We start from the raw sequence: 20,825 nt of genomic DNA, 5'->3' as shown, positions 1-20,825 counted from the left end.
ATAGAATAGGGATTCTCTGAGAGGCTGCAGACTTGGGGATTCTGAGGAAAGACTTTAGCTGATAATAACTTTGTATTGTTGAACTAGCATTACTTGATATTAGGAACCCCTGGATGGATGACAGGGCTGATCGTGTTGAGCCCTGGGCAGTAAACTTTAGTGGCTCCCTCTCATCTGGAGGACCAGCTATAAAATCCTCTGTTTGACATTAAAAGCCCTCCTATCATCCTGAGCCTACACATATCTCTGCTGTTTTCTTACACCCTATACCTCACCACTCCCTGCTTATCCCCCGAACCTGGGACGATCTCTTTTCTCTTCCTCTCTGCATCCTGGCTTCCTTCAAGTTCCAGCTAAAATTTCACTTCCTGGAGGAAGTGATTCTTCATCTCTTTTACTGCCTTTCCCTCTGTTAATTATTTCCAGTTTGTCTCCTCTATACCTTGCTTGTACCTAGTTCTTTCTAGGTTATCTTCTCATTAGATTGTGAACTCGTGGAGGGCCAATACTGTCTTTAACCTTTTTTTGTTTGTGTGCCTAAAGGCTGCTCCTTTCCCCTCAATATAGTAATTGGTACATACTAGGAGCTTAATACATATGCATCTCATTTTTTGATACCTTTACTTAAAATATCAAGATACTTAAGATACCGTTGTCCTTATTTTAAGTCCTCTCACATGACTTTAGTGATTTTCAAATGAGATTGTAAAAATAATACACAAATGTAATAGATTGTCACAGTTATCTTCAAAATGAGTGCTTCTAAAAGCTGCTTATTGCTGAAGCAATGATTTACTTCAGGCACCCCAATTTCATCTGCGTGAGGTTTCCATCTGCTATGGTCTTAGTCTGTAAATGGTGTTTTTATTATGCGTTGTTAGAAAAAGTCCACCCTTTTCCCTCATGGATACTGACTTCTCTAATCAAGTTCTCCAGAGAGAGTTTTGTTAGTTCTCAGGTGGCATACCTAATGTCCATCCTAAGCCTGCGTATCTAGCTTGGAAGGAACTGCCAGAACCTGTCATCACCCCATCTCAAAGGAGACAATAATTGTTGGAAGAAAAGGAACCTGGTGGTCTAAAGCAGTGTTTGATTTCTAAATCATGTTTTGTGGCGTCTGGCAGTCATTGAAACTTAGCATGCAAGGAGCCTCTGCAGATAATTTGCTCTAGCTGGTATATTTTACAATCCTCAGCAGCACTGTGAAATGTGTGTAGGATGTAGACATTCCCACTGTGGCCTTTGCTCAGTGAAGCTTCTTTACATCTGCCTTAATAATAATTATATGGTACTTTAGCCTTTATCAAGGCTCTCACTTTTAATAGGTTACTTTGTTGACTATCATAGCAAGTCTGTGAAGTAGGTAATCCAAATATGATTTGCATTTAATCTTGAGAAAGCTTGTCCACATCAAGGAACTTGGGTTGGACTAAGGTCTTTTTCAGTTCTCAAATTCTAGTAATTCCAAATGTACTGATTTAGATGCCTAATCTCTTCCTTCTTAGATTAGACTGTAAGGCCCCCAAGTCTCACTGATCTTTTTATCTCATTTTCTACAGTGTCTACATATGGTAGGCATTTAATAATTTTTTTTTTTTGATCAGAGCTCTGCACTTTTAAGAATACATGTAGAGATAATTGTCAATTAACAAAACTTTGTGTTCCATATTTCTTTCCCTTCTTCCTCTTCTTCCCCCTCCCCTAAATAGCAAGCAATCCAATATAGGTTAAATATGTACAATTCTTTGAAATATGTTTCCACATATTGTGCAGTTGTCATACTGCACAAGAAAAACCAGATCAAAAAAGGGAAAAACTGAGAAAGAAACAAAAAAGCAAGCAAACAACCACAAAGGTGAAAATACTATGTTGCGATTCACTTTCGGTTCCCACAGTCCTCTCCAGTGGATGCAGATGGCTCTCTCCATCACAAGTCCAGTGGGATTGGCTTGAATCATCTCATTGTTGAAAAGAGCTGTGTCCCATCATAATTGCTCATCACACAATTTTGTTGTTATTTTGTAATATTCTCTTGATTCTACTCACTTCACTTAGCATCAGTTCATATACGTCTCTCCAGGCCTTTCTAAAACAATAACTTAATCAACTTTTAAATTGATATTTTATTCCTGCTCAGTTTTGGTGACTTTTTATATTCTTATATATAATTTAAAAGCGACTAATAATTGTACATTATTCATTAAAATGTCATTACTCCTGATAGAAACATGCTTTAGGATTGGCAGTTTTTAGGGTAATGCAAATGCAAGTAGGAATCATTAGAAATAATAGTCTCAGCCACACATGTCATTTTAAAATACCATCATGGGAATTGTAAGGCTTACTGTTAGACATGAAAATAAGCTGACCTATTTTTCCCTAGTCACAGAAATGATTTTTTCGTACCATCTTCTGTTAGTAATACATTTTGGACCTAGAATAATTCCTTCACTCTTTCATGTGTGTTGTGTGTTTCTGAAAAGATAAGAAAATTTTAATTGTTAGTGCTCGAGAATTAATTGTTTTAAAAACCAATGTTTGTATTAATTTGTATTAATATCAGGAAATTGAGGATTTGTTATTTTATATCTTTGCTATCAAGCTCAGATTCTAGCAGTAAAATGCTTGCTTGATGTGCTGTAGCTTCTAGGCCCATTTGAAGAGCTCAGTCTTGATTTTGCCTTGGCTCTGAAGTTCCTTGGTGAGGGGTTTAACTGTGTTTTACTTATTGAATAGTCCACAAACATTTAGAATCTCCACTGAATACACTGCATTGTGACTGGCATGGGGAAAAATGGGAAGACTATGGCCATATGACAGGTTTGCCTTTTTGATTTTTTGGTAACTACATTTCCATTGTGTGGTTTCCTTTGTAATCCTATATATTTTATTTTATACATTTAAAAACATGATTCAGAGAAAAGAAGATGGAGATCTCTAGGCTTCTTGAACTGCAAAGGGTTCCAGTTATATGAAAAAGGTTCAAAATCCTTGTTCTAGGAGTCGAGGGGATTAGGGAGCCTCCAGAACACCAGGCTGAGAAATTTGTTTGTACTGAGCAACAATGAAATTTGAGGCAGAGAAATTTCTCACCTGTAATTTGTTTTGATTTGAAAACACCCTTAGGATTTTCCCTTAGCTACCTGGATTCCTGACCAGTTGGAAGCTGCTGAGGAGAAAGCCTGCAGTATAAAGTTTAAGGAAGTACTTTGGCTGAAAACAGCCCCCCTTATTCATCAGTGGAATTTAGTTTCATCCAATGAACATCTTGGCTCAGAGATTTCCCTTCTTTGTTCCGAGTTCTGAATGCTTCAGAACAGGAGCAACTCTGTCATGGTGAAAACTCGGTCTAGTGCCAATTGTAGTCTAGCTGCTGGTCCTGCTTTCTATTCTGAATTCTTATGGATTCATTGTTACTTGGGCTTGAAAACAAACGGAATTCACAGGGGGTGGGACGTGTTTTCCAAACTTGAAATTTGTGAAGCTTGAGGGTATATGCTAAGGAAACATCTTTCATAGTTTCCTTGATTGAGCATTAGGGACGTCACTCTATTTCAGAATCCAAATTGTCCCTTAAGACAGGTCGCTTCCAAAATGGAAATTTTTAGGTTACCCTCTCTCCTTTCCATATTTTACAGTTTTTGTCTTCCTTTCTAGTTCTTTGCCAGGATGCTATACAGTGGGCCTGTTGGATGATACTGTTATGAGGCTGGATACACATGCCCTTTGCCCAAGAATAGCCCATCTGTTTGCATGAGATTAAGTCTTTCAAGTCCAGCTGGCTAAAAGCTTAAATCAGTCTTTCCAAAGCCCCAGATGACCCATTTCAGAGATTTCCTGTACCCTGGAGCCCTCCCATACATATTTCTTGCTTCAAGGAAAGTATATTTTTGCAGCAGGAATTATAGTATAGTAGTCTGGTAAAAGGAGCACTAGATTGGGAATTAAAAGATCCAGTTTCAACTCCATCCTTGTTTCCTCGTTTTCTCCAGGATCAAATATAAAATCCTGGATTCTGAAGTTCTTTATAAACTGACCCCTTCAGACATTATCACTCTTTTTATGCCTTTCTCCCTTTCCCATCCTCTCTAATCCACGACATTGGCCTCTGCCTGTTCCTTGCACATGACACTATCTTCCAGTGCAGAATTTTCTCTGGCTGTCCCCCATGCCTGGAATTCTTTTCCTCCTTATCTCTAGTTCCTGGCTTCCCTGACTTCCTTCAAGTCCCTGCTAAAATCCCACCTTCTGCCAGAAGCGCTAATGCTAGTGCCTTCCCTCTGAGATTATCTCCACTTTATCCTGTCTGTATCTTGTTTGTGCATAGTTGTTTCATATTGCTTACCCAAGCAGTCCTTATTGGGAGCACCACTCCCAATTTCTGGTCAAACCAGATTAAAGTATATTTGGAAAATGTTTAATAAGGTAAATAAAAATACAATAAAACATAGATAACGCTAATATGTGGTTTTCTAAGTCAATATGTGGTTCACAGGGATTCTTATATATCTTTCTGTTTAGTTTGACACCACTAGCCTACCCCCATTAGATTCTGAATTCCTTGAGATCAGGGATCTCCCTGTTTTCTGAGTGAAGTTTTTTGTTTTGTTCCTTGTCCTTTCTTTGGATCCCCAGCCCTTAGCACAGTGCCACTTAGGAAGAAATTGGCATTTATTATATACATCAGTTATGTACAAGGCCTTGTGCTAAGCTCTTCTCACAACTTTGGCAGGTAGGTACTATAATTGTCTCCATTTTAAAGTTGAGGAAACCGAGACAGAAGTGAAAGGCCCAGCACTATCCACTGGCATCCTGAGCGTTGACTGCCTGTCTTTGGCTTTGTTTTCCCAGCACTTAGCATAGTGCCCACATTAACAGAGGAGGCTTCACCAACTGACACATAGTAGGTGTTAATAAATGTTTGTTGACTTGTTGAAATTAGTGGTATGGCCTTGAGCAAGTCCCTTCCCTTGTGTATGGGTCATTTTCCTCATTGGTAAAGTGCCTGGGTCACAGGATCACCAATTCAGTATTGGAGGATCTAGTTCCCTCATCTGAAGATGGTAGGAAGCTTCAAGTTCATTGAATTCCTCCCGAGTCTTTTACATTTGAGGAAATTGAGATCTCCCAGTTAAACAAGAGAGCGGAATTGGAGCCTAGATTCTCAGACTCCAAATCCAACAAGAGAAATACTTGGGTTTACATTTGTTGTTGTGAAAAGAATGCTCTATAGAGGCTAAAGAGTCCAGATTTTCCTACGTTTTATTTTTTTACTTTGTATCACACTAAAGGATGTGGCAGGAATGAAATGTGGTATTTTTTGCTAAAACCTTCCATTCAGACATTTAATTTGAGGGGAGAGAAATTAGGAAAGAATGTGGAATTAGAAAGCCAATCATCAAAGTTGTGTGAGATCACATAAAAGTGAAAGCCCACAACCTGCCCTAATGGACTTGGCTTTCAACATTTTTTCCCCCTAGGCTTTTCCTCCCAGCCAGATAGACCGACTCCTCAGAACTTACCACTTCTCTATTTCCACTCCTGCTATTTCCCTTCCTTGGATTGCTCTCCCTCTTAGGACTGTAAATTCTTCTGAAATGAGCCTCACAAATGCTTTATTCTGCATTTTACTTGCAGTAAGAATTCTGTTTCTCAGACTGCTGACACACAGTCTCCTGTCCTCAGGTGGGCAGGAAGTCATTGCACTCCGGAACAACCCATTCTTCCTTTACCTGGCCAAATCCGGTCCCTGCTTCTCTGAGAAGCACCTCTCTGATCAGCCAAGTCTGAAGTATTCTTCCTTGTCTTGTATTCTCAGAATGTCATTTCCTAGTCTCCATTTGACATCATTTATTACTGTCTTGTGTTGTTAGGTAGGTGCTTCAGAAGTGTTCAGACTGAAAAAATACTGGAGGGTTCATTGAATTTTATGTCTTAAAAACATGCATTTGAAATGGAACTGACTAAGCCTTCAGAAAAAGGAATGTGTGGGCTCTTTCCTTCTTCCTTAGTGCTTTCATAGAATGATTTCTTCTTTTGAAACATGGAGAGTAAAGTTCATCTAACTCCAGCTTCCTTTTGTAAGCCTGGTGTTAGTGTTCTGCCCAGTACCTTCCTCCTCCTGGTATTTAGCTCTTTCTCCTTGTGTCATGGTGTTGGTAGTATGGCTTCATCTCACTTCATCAAGCATTCAATTAGCACCTGCTGTGTGTCAGGCATCATACTAGGTACTAGGTGTGCCAAAGAGAAGTGGAGAACAGAGTCTGTGTCCTACTTAGCTACTTGTCCCTCATGACAAACACAGCGCCTTGCTCAGAGAAGGCATTTTGTAAGGGCTGAATTTAAGCTAATACTTGCAAGTAATAGGAAAATTTAAAGCTATTGGGACTAGGACCCTTAGAGGTCATAGCTTCTGGACTTCTCATTTGACAAAGGAGAAGATTCACAAGATTATCCGTCAACCCATTGTTAAAGCTAGGATTAGAATCCTAACTTCTTGAGGCAGGAAATGGCACTCCTCTTCCATAGGAGTTGCTCTCCTCAACAGAGCAAAGACGGCCTTGTGTGTTGATGATGCCTTATCAGCAGCCCAGGCACGGCCAGTCTCTTGGGTGTGTGACTTCTAAGACTATGTGACTGAACTTGCACATTTTTATAAGGTCATAGTATTTAATGATAGACTGAACCTTAGACATCAGCCTTTGAGCAAACTGAAACCTAAATGACTTGCCATCCTCACCCAGGAGTAATAGAAACAGGATTCAGTGCCAATACTTCTGATTTCCATTCCTGGGTCCCTCTTTCCTTTGACCCTGACAGTAGTAGGCCATTCCTATTTGTCACATCCTTCCTTGAAAAAGAACTCTTTATGGGCATGCCATTGTCATTGAGTCTTAGTGCCCAAAGTACAACTTAAGCCTCCATTTGGTGTCCCAATGCCAGTGACTACTCTGTTTCCTCCTGTTACTGTGTAACATCATCATGCATTTCCTGATTCCATGGATTACTTTGTGTTTAAGCAAGAATTCTGAAAATCCTACTAAAATTTTTTCTGGGACATTTTTGTTCGTAGTTGGTTGTTCTATATGCACATATTTGCTTCTAAACACCAGCTCTAAGTGGTTTCCCCTTTATTTCCCAGCAGAAATAGCTCGGTAAAAATGAGAATAATAAAACACACTTTTGAAAAACTGTTTACTCTGTGTGGCTGCCTCCTCTCAAAAGCATCAGGCTGGCAAGTGATCCCCCCAGGTTATCTAATATAGGCATTTAAACTCCCCACCAGTCACATGTGAGATATACTCATGTACCTCTTAATTTCTTGCGGGTCTTTAAGCAGTTGATTGAGCCCTCTGGGATCTCCATCCAACAGTGACAGACCTCAGAGGCAGTAGAGTCCTGCACCTATATCATACAAAGCAGAAACTGAAGCCCAAGGACAAAGAGCTGGCTTAGGATCCCCCAGACCAAAAGGGTAAAGCTGTGGTTCAGATCTAGAGCTTCCTAAGCCTTCCTACCAAAGCTCACCATGCTGCCCCTCATGACACCAGGGATACTGCCCTCAGTCAGACAGCACAGTTCCGAGGATCGTAGCTTGTTCTGGTTCATGGGCACAGGTAGTAAGGGTCCTCTCAGGATGAGAAAAAAGAGCCGTTTTTCTTGATTGGGATTCCCTGTAGCTGCCTGGGCTCAGTGAGTCGCACCATGGGCTGTCTGTGGTGTGGGAAGGGGAGCATTCACTTTCGTTTCCATTCCACAAACCTGCCCTTTCCAGGGATGCAGAGTGCACTTGTCTGGACTAGATCTCCCTTTCTGGGAGAGAGGACCCCCGGCTCTGACCGCAGGGGGACCAGCCAGTCTTTGCTTCCTGTCAGACACTGGTTTAATGGCGAAATTTTTTATTAATTGAGCATTTGCAGCGTACAGCCAAGGAGGGGTTCTGAAGAACAGGCCGGATCTGACATGTAACAATCATGTTAGAAGTGTGTCTCTGAGAGGTGGGAAAAAAAACCCCAAAGGTGGGTCATTTCAGCCTGGAGGAGAGGGAATCAGAAAAGACTAATTAGGGAGGAGGGGCAGAAGGGAGAAGGTGCGTGTGTAAGTGCACACCTGTGTGTTTGTAGGGGGCATAGGGAGAGTAGGGGATGAGATTGGACAGTTAAACTGGTGTCTTCATTGTGCGGGGCCTTGTATGTCAGAGGAATTGGACTTGTCTTTTCAGAGGAAGTATTGAGTTAGCAGTAGCAGCCAAGGGGTGCCACAGCACAGAATGTGGGGCCTGGAGTCAGCAACTCATCGTCCTGAGTTCAAATTCAGCCTCAGACACTTCCCAGCTGGGAGACCCTGGACAAGTCACTTCACTCTGTCTGCCTTGGTTTCCTCATTTGTAAAATGAGCTGGGGAAGGAAAGACTACTCCAGTGTCTTTGCCAGGAAAACCCCAATGGAATCAGAAAAATTTGGATGAGACTAAAAGAAGCAGACAACAAATAGGTACCAAAGTAATATTGAAAACGACACTAAAAGGCAGCCGTGCTTGATCACTGATAGCTTCCAGTCTTGCTGCAGGAATAGACACATTACATGCGCTTCCCTCCCCTCTGGAGAAGTAGGAGGATGTTGGTGTGAACTTGGGTACACTGTCAGACATAGTTACTCTGTCATTTGGTTTTGCCTTTGTTATTATATTTGATTTTTTTTTTTTAAAAGGAAGACGGGAAATGTGTGTATCTCAACAGGTTTTGCTTTACTGTTTGTTATGGGGAGAGTTCAATGAGAGGAGTGTGTTAAGAAGTGACTGATGTATAAAGAAAAGACATCAACAAAACTTAAAAATAAAAATGCTGAGAGTAAGAATCACTTCCCAGAGAGTAGATCAACAGACATTTATTAAATGCCTATCTTGTGCCAGGAACTGATGCTTAGTCATTAGAGGTAGAAAAATAACATTGAACAGTCTCTACTTTCAAAGGACTCTCACATTCTACCAGGAAAATACATACTACATAGTCATAGATCACTATATAATGAGTACCCCAAAAAACCTAAAATGGCCTTGCAGTCTCATCCTTTTTATCACAGTGTGATCCCTAGTTCCTTGGGTCTCCTTTTCCACTCCTCTGCCACCAACATTGCAGAAGAAATAGAAGAGTATTGAGGGCAATTTTGTATTTTTCTTTGTTTCATGGGTTATTACCAAAGAAAAGTAATCCTGGGCAAGTCACTTGACCCCAATTGACTCAGCAAAAACAAATAAACAAAGAATTTGTGTGTCACTTAACCTCTTGGTCCCTTATTTCTTCCTATGTAAAATGAGATGGACTAATGATTTCTAAAGGTCTTTCTAGTTCTGGATCTAGCATCCTGAGACATTTAACTTCTCTGGACCTCAGTTTTCAACTTCGTAAAATGTTAAATGAGAGTTGGACTAGATGACCACTGAGATCACCTCTTGACTTTAAATGAAGAATTCTATACATTCATTGATTGCCAACCTATTGTTGTTCAGTATTTCTTGTACTTTGTGAAAATGGTCTTTGGAAAACATCTTCACCAACAGTGTGGTAATCCTTCTTTTTCTTTTGTCAACTTTACCAGTAGAAACCTATTATTTGCATTTTTCTAATTATTCACGATTTGGATATGGCAATAGACAGCTTCAACATCTTCTTTCTTCTTTTTGTATGTGAGGCAATTGGGGTTAAGTGATTTGCTCAGGGTCACTCAGTTAGGAAGTGATAAGTGTCTAAAGCCATATTTGAACTCAAATTCTGACTCCAAGGCCAATGCTCTATCCACTGCCCCTAAATTTTTCTTTAGAAAATTCCCTGTTCATATCTTGTCATCATTTATTAATTGGAAGATGTCTTTTATTCTTATGCATTGGCATAAGAAATCATAAGATTTTGATAAAATCTATCAAAAATAAATAGATAAATCTATCAAAAATAGATAGATCAAACTTGCTGCAATCATATTTTTTCCCCCTAGTTAACTTTTTCAAAATAAGAATAAACATTAAAGAACCAGCAAATTCATTTCAGGCAATGCATCTGTCTAACTTTGATGGAGTTACTACTAAATCACATTTCTTTTCCTTAAAAAGGAAATCAGCCTATGTTCTTGGTTCTGTTTGATAAACAAAATTGAATCATTAAGAAATTAGGATTTACCAGAGACATATAGGAACGTAGGGTAAATCTGGTACTACTAGTTGGCATTTCATAATTTGTCAAGTTAGAGACTTGAGAATGGTTTATATCATTTGGAGGATAATTTTAGTGAGAATCATTTACATGGCTTTTGTATTTATAAAGCATTTTCCTCATATAATATCACAAAGTAGATTATGAAAATGTTTTATAAGTGAGAAAACTGAATGGTAGGACAGAGGTGTTAAAATCATGCTGTAGTCCAAATCAGATCAAAATATAATTGAGAAATATTTAACAAATCTAAAAATACAATACAACATGGCTGACGTTTGCCATTTTCTATGTCAGTATGTGACCTCACAGATCTCTTTGTATTTGGATATGACATTATTTCCAAAGAGTTATGAACTTGTTTGGTCCAAAGTGTTTCCAGTTTTGTTTCCTCATCAAGGAACAAACTCCTGCCTTGAAAAAGAGGTCTGTTATTCTGGCAATCCGGATTCCCTTGATGCCCTAGATGATAATTCTAGTTGAGACTTGAATGATTTGTTTCAAGTAAAACAAAATTTTCCTACTTGGAGAATCTTACAGCTGGAAGGAATCTCCAAGGTTATTATCCAGCCCAAACTCTCCCTAAAATGCAAATCCTTTTCTTTATCTAGCCTCTAATTGAATTCTTCTAATATTGAAGAACCAACTACCAGTGAGGAAACCATTTTTGGACAACTCTAATTGTTAGGGGTTTTTTTATTATTGTGAGTCAACATCTGCCTCCTTGTAACTTTTCCTCACTAGTGTTATTTCTACCCCTAAATTGAAGCAGAAATGTCCCATTGGTAAACTAGAATGTAGTTAGTGCTTACTATGTGACATTGCTTTAAACTCTTGGAATACAAAGACAAAGCAACAACAGCTCTGCTCTTAAGAAACTCTCATTCTATTATTGTTCTGTTAGAAATGACCAGCAGGATGATTTCAGAAAGGTCTGGAGAGACTTACATGAACTGAGCAGAACCAGGAGATCATTGTACACTTCAACAACAATTCTATATGATGATCAATTCTGATGGGTGTGGCCCTCTTCAACAATGAACCAAATGGGTTCCAATCGTTCAGTAATGAAGAGAACCATTTATACCCAGTGAAATAATGATGGGAAATGAGTGTAGACTACAATATAAGCATTTCCACTCCTGTTACTGTCCACTTACATTTTTGTTTTCCTTCTCAGGTTATTTTTACCTTATTTCTAAATCCAATTTTTCTTGTGCAGCAAGATAAATGTATAAATATATATACATATCGGATTTAACATATACTTTAACATATTTAACATGTATCGGTCTAACTGCCATCTAGGGGAGGGGAAACGTTGAAACACAAAGTTTTGCAAGGGTCAATGCTGAAAAATTATCCATGCATATGTCATAAATAAAATGCTATAATAAAAAAATTTTTAAAAGATCAAAAAAAAGAAACTCTCTAACAGAGAAGACAATTAGATGTAGAAATCATATTAAATTTAAAATATAGAATAGATGGAAGGTACCCTTAGAGGTTAAAGTGCTAGTTGGCACTTTTCGAGGAAGTGGCAGTAGAGCTGAGTCTTAAAGGAAACCAGAGCTTGTATGAGGTAAGGAAGGAGAGCTTTCCAGCCGTTCAGGACAGTCAGTACAAAGATAAGGCAGGAGATGGATTATCCTGTATGTTAAATGACAAGTTGTCTAGTGGGGCTAAAACATAAGAGTCAATGAAAGGGAGTCATGTGTTAAAAGGCTAGCAAGATGGAAAGAGGCCATTTTCATTTTTTTAATATAAAAAATATTTTTCAATTAGCAAGCATTTTTTTTCTTCCACCTCCTTTCCCCATTGGAAGAATAAAAATAAAAACAAAGTTTTTGTAATATATGCATAGATAAGCAATACCATATTAGCCATGTCAAAAAATATTTGTCTTCTTTTGCACCTTGTCACTCCTCTGTCAGAAGGTATGGATAATATTCTTTATTCTCTGTCCTCTGTAATCTTGGGTGATCATTGCATTTAGCAGGAGTTCCTAAGTTTTTCAGTTATCATTTTTACAAAGTTGTTATAGTAAAAATTGATTTCCTGGTCCTGCTCACTTCACTCTGCATCAGTTCATACAGGTCTTTCTAGGCTTCTCAACCTATTTCTGTCATCATTTCTTACAGCACAATAGTATTGCATTATATTCATAGACAATCGCTTTTTAGTTCTTTGCTGCCACAAGAAAAGCTCTTAAAAATATTTTTGTACATATGGCTCCTCTTCTCCTCTCTCTCCCCCCCCCTTTTCTTTAGTCTTTAGGGTAAAGGCATTATATGGGTGGTACCTTGACTGAGTCAAGTCAAAAGTCAGGTATAAGTTTGTTCTTTTATGGCCTAGTTCCAAATTGTTTTCCAGAATGCAACTGGAATGGTCATGGTTTCATCAGTACAGCTGCTTTTCTACAACCTGGAAAGTAGCTTTTTAAACTTGTGATACCTCTCCAGATAGTTAAAGATAGTCATCCTGTATTCAGAAACATGTCCTTCCAATCATATTCTTTTTCTCCAGGCTAAATCCTGTTCTTTCCAACTTATTCTTGTGTTACATAGGTTTTGAGTTTTCTCCCCATCTTGGTCGATTCCTTCTAAACATATTCTACATGTTGTGGTGGTTCCCATCTCCTCCCCCCTCCCTCCCAGCATTAATAGATAAATTCTTTTTGTAAAAGAGTTCCTAGTGTAGTGATTAGAGCAAGGGTTCTAGGTTGGGCCTCTGTTCATGTGGATCAGTGATGTCACTTTTTGAGTCTCAGCTTCCTTTTCTTTTTTTTTTTTTTTTTAAATTAATTTTATAATTATAATTTTTTTTTGACAGGACATATGCATGGGTATTTTTTTTTTTTTACAACATTATCCCTTGTATCCATTTTTCCAAATGATGATCTGATTCTGCTCATTTCACTCAGCATCAGTTGATGTAAGTCTCTCCAAGCCTCTCTGTATTCATCCTGCTGGTCATTTCTTACAGAATAATAATATTCCATAACATTCATATATCATAATTTACCCAACCATTCTCCAATTGATGGACATCCATTCATTTTCCAGTTTCTAGCCACTACAAAAAGGGCTGCCACAAACATTTTGGCACATACAGGTCCCTTTCCCTTCTTTAGTATTTCTTTGGGATATAAACCCAGTAGTAGCACTTCAGCTTCCTTTTCTTAATGAGATGTACTGTTATTTGCATTACCTACAGAAGAGTCATACAGAGAACACTTTGTAAACCATAAAGTTCTATAAAAATGTGAACTGTGGATTTTGCAAACCATAAAGTATAATGTAAATGAGTAATGATGTTGACCAGAGCAAGATCATGCGAAATTACCATTTCCTTTATAGTAGACGTTCCTGCTAATTATGTAGCTGAAGATTGTTTTTAGCCTTTGGCTGCCTAATAATGTTTTGGTGAACTTAGTTTTAGATGATTTGACATTTTAAAAAAATTTAGTGAGATTTTAAAAATTTACTTCAATGCTCACACAGGTTTCTTGCTTATTTTCCATTTAGCATAAAGAGAAAACCCAATTTTTTTCTCTTGTTTCATTTCTTCCTACTGAGGCAGAAATCCTCTTACTGCTGCTTTAGGTTGTTATGAGGTATTTACTTGCATTCATTGATTTTCCTCTCTCGACTAGTTTAATGACTTCTTTCTAGCCATTGTCTAGCTAATTTGTATTTCTATACAGAGTTGGCCTCCATGACCTTTTAGGAAGCAGCATCTTTGATGGCATTGCTTAGGGTGGATAGCAATGATCCCAGGCTGTCCCCAAATAAGATAATGAAATTGGATATAGACCATTTGGTCTCTTCAGCAGGTCATTTCTTTCATTCCCACTGCTACAAAATTGTAAGAATGTTGGGCTTTTTTACAAGTTGTAAATTGAATTTGAAAGACAATTTGTAAGGTTTATTTATTTAAAATTTTGTTCATCATGGTAATTTCCAGAGATGGTGAATATTGCCGTGCTAATAATTAGCTGATGATTATTCTCGAGTCTTTGAATTATAACTCTGAATTGGTTAGAACTTTAGTCATGTAATCCAGCTTCTACAGCCCTCTTGTAGTCCTTTTGTGAATACTTCTAGTAAAATCTGCTTCCCTGTATTTTTCATATGTTGATTTTAGCATTACTTTTTGATATGGCAATAGGAAAAGGCTATTGAGCATAGAGTCAAAATAGGAACTCACATTTTAGCTTTGTTTCTGTCTGACCCTTGTGTTGGACACAAGTTTTTTTCTGGGCTTTGGCTTTTTCTAACGAAAATAAGAAGAGGGCTTCTTAACTTTTTTAGGCAGTCACAAACCCCTTGAGTGGTTTGCTAAAAGCTTAGGACTCCTCAAACTATTTAAATGCATAAAACACAATTACAAGTTATATGGAAATAAATTATCAAAATATTTTTTTAAATGTTTGTGAACACCAGGATATGAGGATTCCTGGATCTGGAATCTTTGGACCCTCTTAGCTTTAAATTCTTTAATCCTAAACAGAGTAAAACCATTCCTTTTTTTTGCAAACTCAATTCAGTTCAACAAATGTGCTACTTTGAGCAAGATACCATGTCAGAAGCTGGGGACACAAATAATAAGGACAAATATTAGAAGACAGTGATCATCTTCCTCCATGTCTTCCCTTCTCTTGGTTATGTAGCCAAAATTCTTTCAACTATTTCAACTAAAATCATTGACATGATTTTAAGGCCCTTCCCCATCCTGGTTTCGTTTTTGTAGTACTATTGAACTGATCACACTTTACTTGAAATATCATCTTACCCGGGCAGAATATCTAAATAAGGTGCATTATAAATGATAAGATATGATCATTGGTTATTGGCAGCCAAAACACATATGTCCTTGATCAGTTATTCTTACAAAAGAAATGTTCTTCTTTTGTAAAGAAATTAAATATTTAAGTTCTCAGAATATTAAATATTGGGATCCTTTTAGGAGACGTTTATAATAGTTGTCATTTGATAACTGTACTCTGATTTCAGAATTATAATGCTGACTGTGTCTCTGTTTTGTTTTTTGTCCTGTAGGGAAGTGCTGGCTGTTGAGAGATGAGAAACTTTGCTGGTACAGAAGCACTATGAGAACAGTCTGTCCTCCTGTTCGGGCTGTTTGCCTGCATTGGTAACGACTGCTCTTCCCTTGACCAGTGGGGAAGCTGTACTAGACACTGGAAGATACGAATCATCTTGAAAGTGGTTGACCCTGGCAGGATGTGTCGACGATGATGATGGCAAGGAAGCAAGATGTCCGCATTCCCACCTACAATATCAGTGTGGTGGGATTGTCGGGGACAGAGAAGGAGAAGGGACAGTGTGGCATTGGGAAGTCTTGCCTGTGCAATCGTTTTGTTCGCCCCAGTGCTGATGAATTTCATTTGGACCATACCTCTGTCCTCAGCACCAGTGACTTTGGTGGGAGGGTTGTCAATAATGACCACTTCTTGTACTGGGGGGAAGTGGGGCGTTCACTGGAGGACTGTGTGGAATGTAAGATTCACATTGTGGAGCAGACTGAATTTATTGATGACCAGACTTTCCAGCCTCACCGGAGCACTGCCCTGCAGCCTTACATCAAGAGAGCTGCAGCCACCAAACTTGCATCAGCAGAGAAGCTCATGTATTTTTGCACTGACCAGCTGGGGCTGGAACAAGACTTTGAACAGAAACAAATGCCAGAAGGAAAGCTGCTGATCGATGGCTTTCTTCTCTGCATCGATGTGAGCCGGGGCATGAACAGGAACTTTGATGATCAGCTCAAGTTTGTTTCCAACCTTTATAATCAACTGGCCAAGACAAAAAAGCCTATAGTGGTGGTTCTGACAAAGTGTGATGAGGGAGTAGAGCGGTACATTCGAGATGCACATACTTTTGCCTTAAGCAAAAAGAATCTCCAGGTTGTGGAGACTTCAGCTCGATCTAATGTGAATGTGGACTTGGCTTTTAGCACTTTAGTGCAGCTCATTGATAAAAGTCGGGGGAAAATGAAAATCATCCCTTACTTTGAGGCTCTGAAGCAGCAGAGCCAGCAAATAGCAACTGCAAAAGACAAGTATGAGTGGCTAGTGAGCCGCATCGTGAAAAGCCACAACGAGAATTGGCCGGGCGTCAGCCGAAAGATGCAATCTTCTCCCGAGTACCAGGACTATGTCTACCTCGAGGGCACACAGAAAGCCAAGAAACTCTTCCTACAGCACACTCACCGTCTCAAGCATGAACACATTGAGCGGCGCAGAAAGCTGTATCTTGCAGCTCTCCCACTGGCTTTTGAAGCTCTCCTCCCCAACCTTGATGAGATTGACCACTTGAGTTGCATCAAAGCAGAAAAACTATTGGAAACCAAGCCAGAATTCCTAAAGTGGTTTGTTGTGCTTGAAGAAACACCTTGGGATACCACCAGCCACATTGACAACATGGAAAATGAACGGATACCTTTTGACTTAATGGAGACTCTGGCTGCTGAGCAGCTGTATGAGGCCCATTTAGAGAAGCTGAGGAATGAGAGGAAAAGAGCCGAGATGCGAAGGGCTTTCAAAGAAAACCTAGACACGTCTCCTTTCATAACTCCTGGGAAGCCTTGGGAAGAGGCTCGTAGTTTTATCATGAATGAAGATTTTTACCTGTGGCTGGAAGAATCTGTATATATGGATATCTACAGCAAACACCAAAAACAGATTATAGACAAAGCCAAGGAAGAATTTCAGGAACTACTTCTAGAATATTCTGAGTTGTTCTATGAACTAGAACTTGATGCTAAACCTAGTAAGGAAAAGATGGGTGTCATTCAAGATGTATTGGGTGAAGAGCAGCGATTTAAAGCACTGCAGAAGCTACAAGCAGAGAGGGATGCTCTCATCTTAAAGCATATTCATTTTGTGTATCACCCAACCAAGGAGACCTGTCCCAGCTGCCCGATGTGTGTAGACTCCAAAATTGAACACTTAATTAGTTCTCGGTTCATCAGACCTTCTGATCGCAATCAGAAAAACTCACTTTCCGATCCCAACATAGATCGGATCAATCTGGTTATTCTTGGCAAGGATGGTCTTGCTAGAGAATTGGCGAATGAGATTCGAGCTCTGTGTACAAATGATGACAAGTATGTGATAGATGGCAAAATGTATGAACTTTCTCTGAGGCCAATTGAGGGGAATGTCCGACTTCCTGTAAATTCTTTCCAGACGCCAACCTTTCAGCCCCATGGTTGTCTCTGCCTTTATAATTCAAAGGAGTCTCTCTCTTATGTTGTGGAAAGTATCGAAAAAAGTAGAGAGTCAACACTTGGCCGTAGGGACAATCATTTGGTTCATCTTCCCTTGACACTAATATTAGTTAACAAGCGAGGAGACACTAGTGGTGAAACACTGCATAGCTTAATACAGCAAGGCCAACAGATTGCCAGCAAGCTGCAGTGCGTCTTTCTGGATCCAGCTTCTGCTGGCATCGGTTATGGGCGCAATATCAATGAGAAGCAAATTAGTCAAGTTTTGAAAGGACTTTTGGACTCAAAGCGTAACTTAAATCTTGTCAGTTCAACGGCTAGCATCAAAGATTTGGCTGACATCGATCTACGGATTGTAATGTGTCTAATGTGTGGAGATCCATTTAATACAGATGACATTCTTTATCCTGTTCTCCAGTCCCAAACATGTAAGCCTTCTCAGGGCGGCAGCAACAACTCGGTTTTACTTGAATTACCAATAATAGGACCCCACAAAAAGCGCATCGAATTGTCAATTCTTTCATACCATTCCTCATTTAGCATTAGGAAAAGCCGATTGGTTCATGGGTACATAGTTTTTTATTCAGCCAAACGGAAGGCCTCCTTGGCTATGTTACGTGCCTTTCTTTGTGAAGTGCAGGACATCATTCCCATTCAGCTTGTAGCTCTCACTGACTGCACAACCGATGTTCTGGACAATGACCTGAGCCGGGAACAGTTGACCGAAGGAGAGGAGATAGCCCAAGAGATTGACGGAAGGTTCACTAATATCCCCTGTAGCCAGCCTCAGCATAAACTGGAGATCTTTCATCCGTTTTTCAAAGATGTGGTAGAGAAGAAGAACATCATTGAGGCTACTCATATGTATGATAATGTTGCTGAAGCCTGTAGTACTACTGAGGAAGTCTTTAACTCTCCCCGTGCTAGCTCCCCTCTCTGCAACTCCAATCTTCCTGACTCTGAAGAAGACATTGAACCTTCATCCTATAGTCTCTTCCGAGAAGATACATCCTTGCCCTCTTTGTCCAAAGATCATTCTAAGCTTTCCATGGAGCTAGAGGGAAATGATGGTCTGCCTTTCTTTTCAAACCTTGAGAGTAAGCTCAACAACAAAGTACCTCCACCAGTGAAACCAAAGCCTCCTCTCCATTATGAAATAAAAGGGGATCTGTCTTATCTGGACCAAGGGCATAAGGATGCCCAGAGGAAGTCAGTGTCTTCTAGCAGCTGGCTCCCTGCTGATGGATTTGATCCTTCAGATTATGCAGAGCCGATGGATGCTGTGGTCAAGCCACGCAACGAGGAGGAAAATATCTACTCTGTGCCACATGACAGTACCCAAGGCAAAATCATCACCATCCGGAACATCAACAAGGCCCAGTCCAATGGAAGCGCTAACGGCTCTGACAGCGAAATGGACACCAGCTCTTTGGAGCGAGGGCGCAAAATGTCTATGGTGAGCAAACCCGTATTGTACAGGACGCGGTGCACGCGCCTCGGGCGCTTTGCCAGCTACAGGACCAGCTTCAGTGTGGGCAGTGACGACGAGCTGGGGCCCATCCGGAAAAAAGAGGAGGACCAGGCCTCCCAGGGATACAAAGGGGACAATTCTGTGATCCCTTATGAAACAGATGAAGACCCGAGGAGACGGAACATTCTGCGCAGTCTCCGAAGGAACACTAAGGTAATGTGTTCACCTTTGGGGAAAGTGGGGGGATTGGTCAGGTGTGGAATTTATCTTGGGATGCATCGTGCTGTCTAGAACTAAACCTTCCACATGTTAGGCCTTTGACCAGTGTTAATTGAATGAGTGTTTGTTCCCTGATAGCCCGGAAGTGATTTTGATCTAAACGAGTATCTTCTAAACCCACCGCTAGACTCTCCATAGAGGAGTGCCATATAGCAGTTAGTTGAGTAAAATGGAAAGACTTTTTCCAGGGAACAGAAGCTCCATAGTGGAGAATTTACTGATTAAATATTTGTTCATTTGTTAAATCTACAGTAGACATCTTCAATTTAATGTGTCCACAGTGGAACTCATTATCTTTTCCTCCCAAACCTTTCTCCCGTACTACTTTCCCTTATTGTAGATTGTAAGATTATCCTCCCAGTCCCTCAAACTCATAACGCAGGAACCATCGTGGATGCTTACCCTCTTGTCACCCCCACCCATATTCAATCTATAATCAGGGCCTATTGATTTCTCCTTGGAAACATCTGTTGAATACACACTACTCTTACGCTGTCCTGATCCTAGCTCAGGACATCATCATCTCATTTCTGAACTGTTGCAGTAGCTGCTGGTGGATCTGTCTGCCCACTAATTCATCCTCCATTTAGTCACTGAAATGATTTTCCTAAAGCACAGGTCCGATCATGTCCCACTAAGTAAACAAACCCTCTTTCTCAATAAACTCCAGTGGCTTCCCATCACCTCTAGGATTAAGTACAGAATTCTCTGTTTGGCATTCAGAGCTGTTCAGAATTTGCCCTCTCCTACCTTTCCATTTTTCTCAAATCTTAGCTGGAAGGGGATCCTAAAATGTAGAACTCAAAGAAGCAGAGTTAGAAGACTTTCTGAAGCCTTGAATATTGAAATAAACCATTGAAATGGTCTGCAAGGAGGTCTTTCACTGAGACAGGCTTGAAGGCGGTCAGAATGAACAGAGCACAGGCTTAACCTTGTATGAAAGACTATGTAACATTCTGAAGCAGTGTCGAATCCTAGAGACCTTAGCTATCCTCTAGCTCACTTTGTACCTGAAGCATAAAATATTCCATCAGCATCTCCTGAGATATTGGCTACTGAAATATTTTTGTCTCTGGTTAATTTTGTTCTGTTGAAGCTGTTCAGAGCTTTGTCTAGGGACAAACCTTTAAGTCATTTGAAATTCTTGAAGCTCTTTTTCATTGGCTTTGGATTAACCTGTAGAGGACAGCTAATTCAGAAGGTCAGGTCACTCATCTTGTGGTTGGGGTGGGTTGTGTGTGTGGAGGTAGGTGGTCATATATCTGCATATATTGCTTTAAATAGAGCATTCTGACTGCTTCCCTTTTGTTAAGGGATCGTTTTATTCAGCACCCCAAAGTAATAAATTGTTTCTGCCTCAGTGCGTGCCTGAAAACACCAGGATGTTAGGCACATGAGAGTCAGAGGCCTAGTTGACCTCCTGAGCTAGTCAGCAGCTGGTCAGGAGCTGCTTTGCCTGGTACATCTTCTCTGTCTCACAGAGTAGGCCATATGCTAAACTTCTACATAGGGTTATGTGCTCCCTGGCAGAAGTTTGTCAGGATGCCTGATGCAAGTAATGGTGCATCTCCAGCCCCATAAGGCAATCTATATCCCAATCTGCATTGAATAGCTAGTACT

At 39.9% G+C, this 20,825-nt stretch overlaps 1 protein-coding gene across 2 annotated transcripts in view; it reads left to right on the top strand.

Moving 5' to 3' along the window:
- Positions 1-20,825, top strand: part of ARHGAP35 (Rho GTPase activating protein 35) — a 142,400-nt gene that overhangs the window by 46,288 nt on the left and 75,287 nt on the right. For both annotated transcript variants that reach the window (XM_074306951.1, XM_074306952.1), the window contains exon 2: positions 15,265-19,139. In XM_074306951.1, the coding sequence (XP_074163052.1) occupies positions 15,459-19,139 (3,681 nt within the window). In that variant the 5' untranslated portion in view covers positions 15,265-15,458. The remainder of the gene's footprint in view (positions 1-15,264; positions 19,140-20,825) is intronic.

The sequence above is a fragment of the Sminthopsis crassicaudata genome, chromosome 3 (assembly GCF_048593235.1).
Source record: "Sminthopsis crassicaudata isolate SCR6 chromosome 3, ASM4859323v1, whole genome shotgun sequence".
NCBI classification, from domain to species: domain Eukaryota; kingdom Metazoa; phylum Chordata; class Mammalia; order Dasyuromorphia; family Dasyuridae; genus Sminthopsis; species Sminthopsis crassicaudata.
This window is presented reverse-complemented; position numbering and strand designations above follow the sequence as displayed.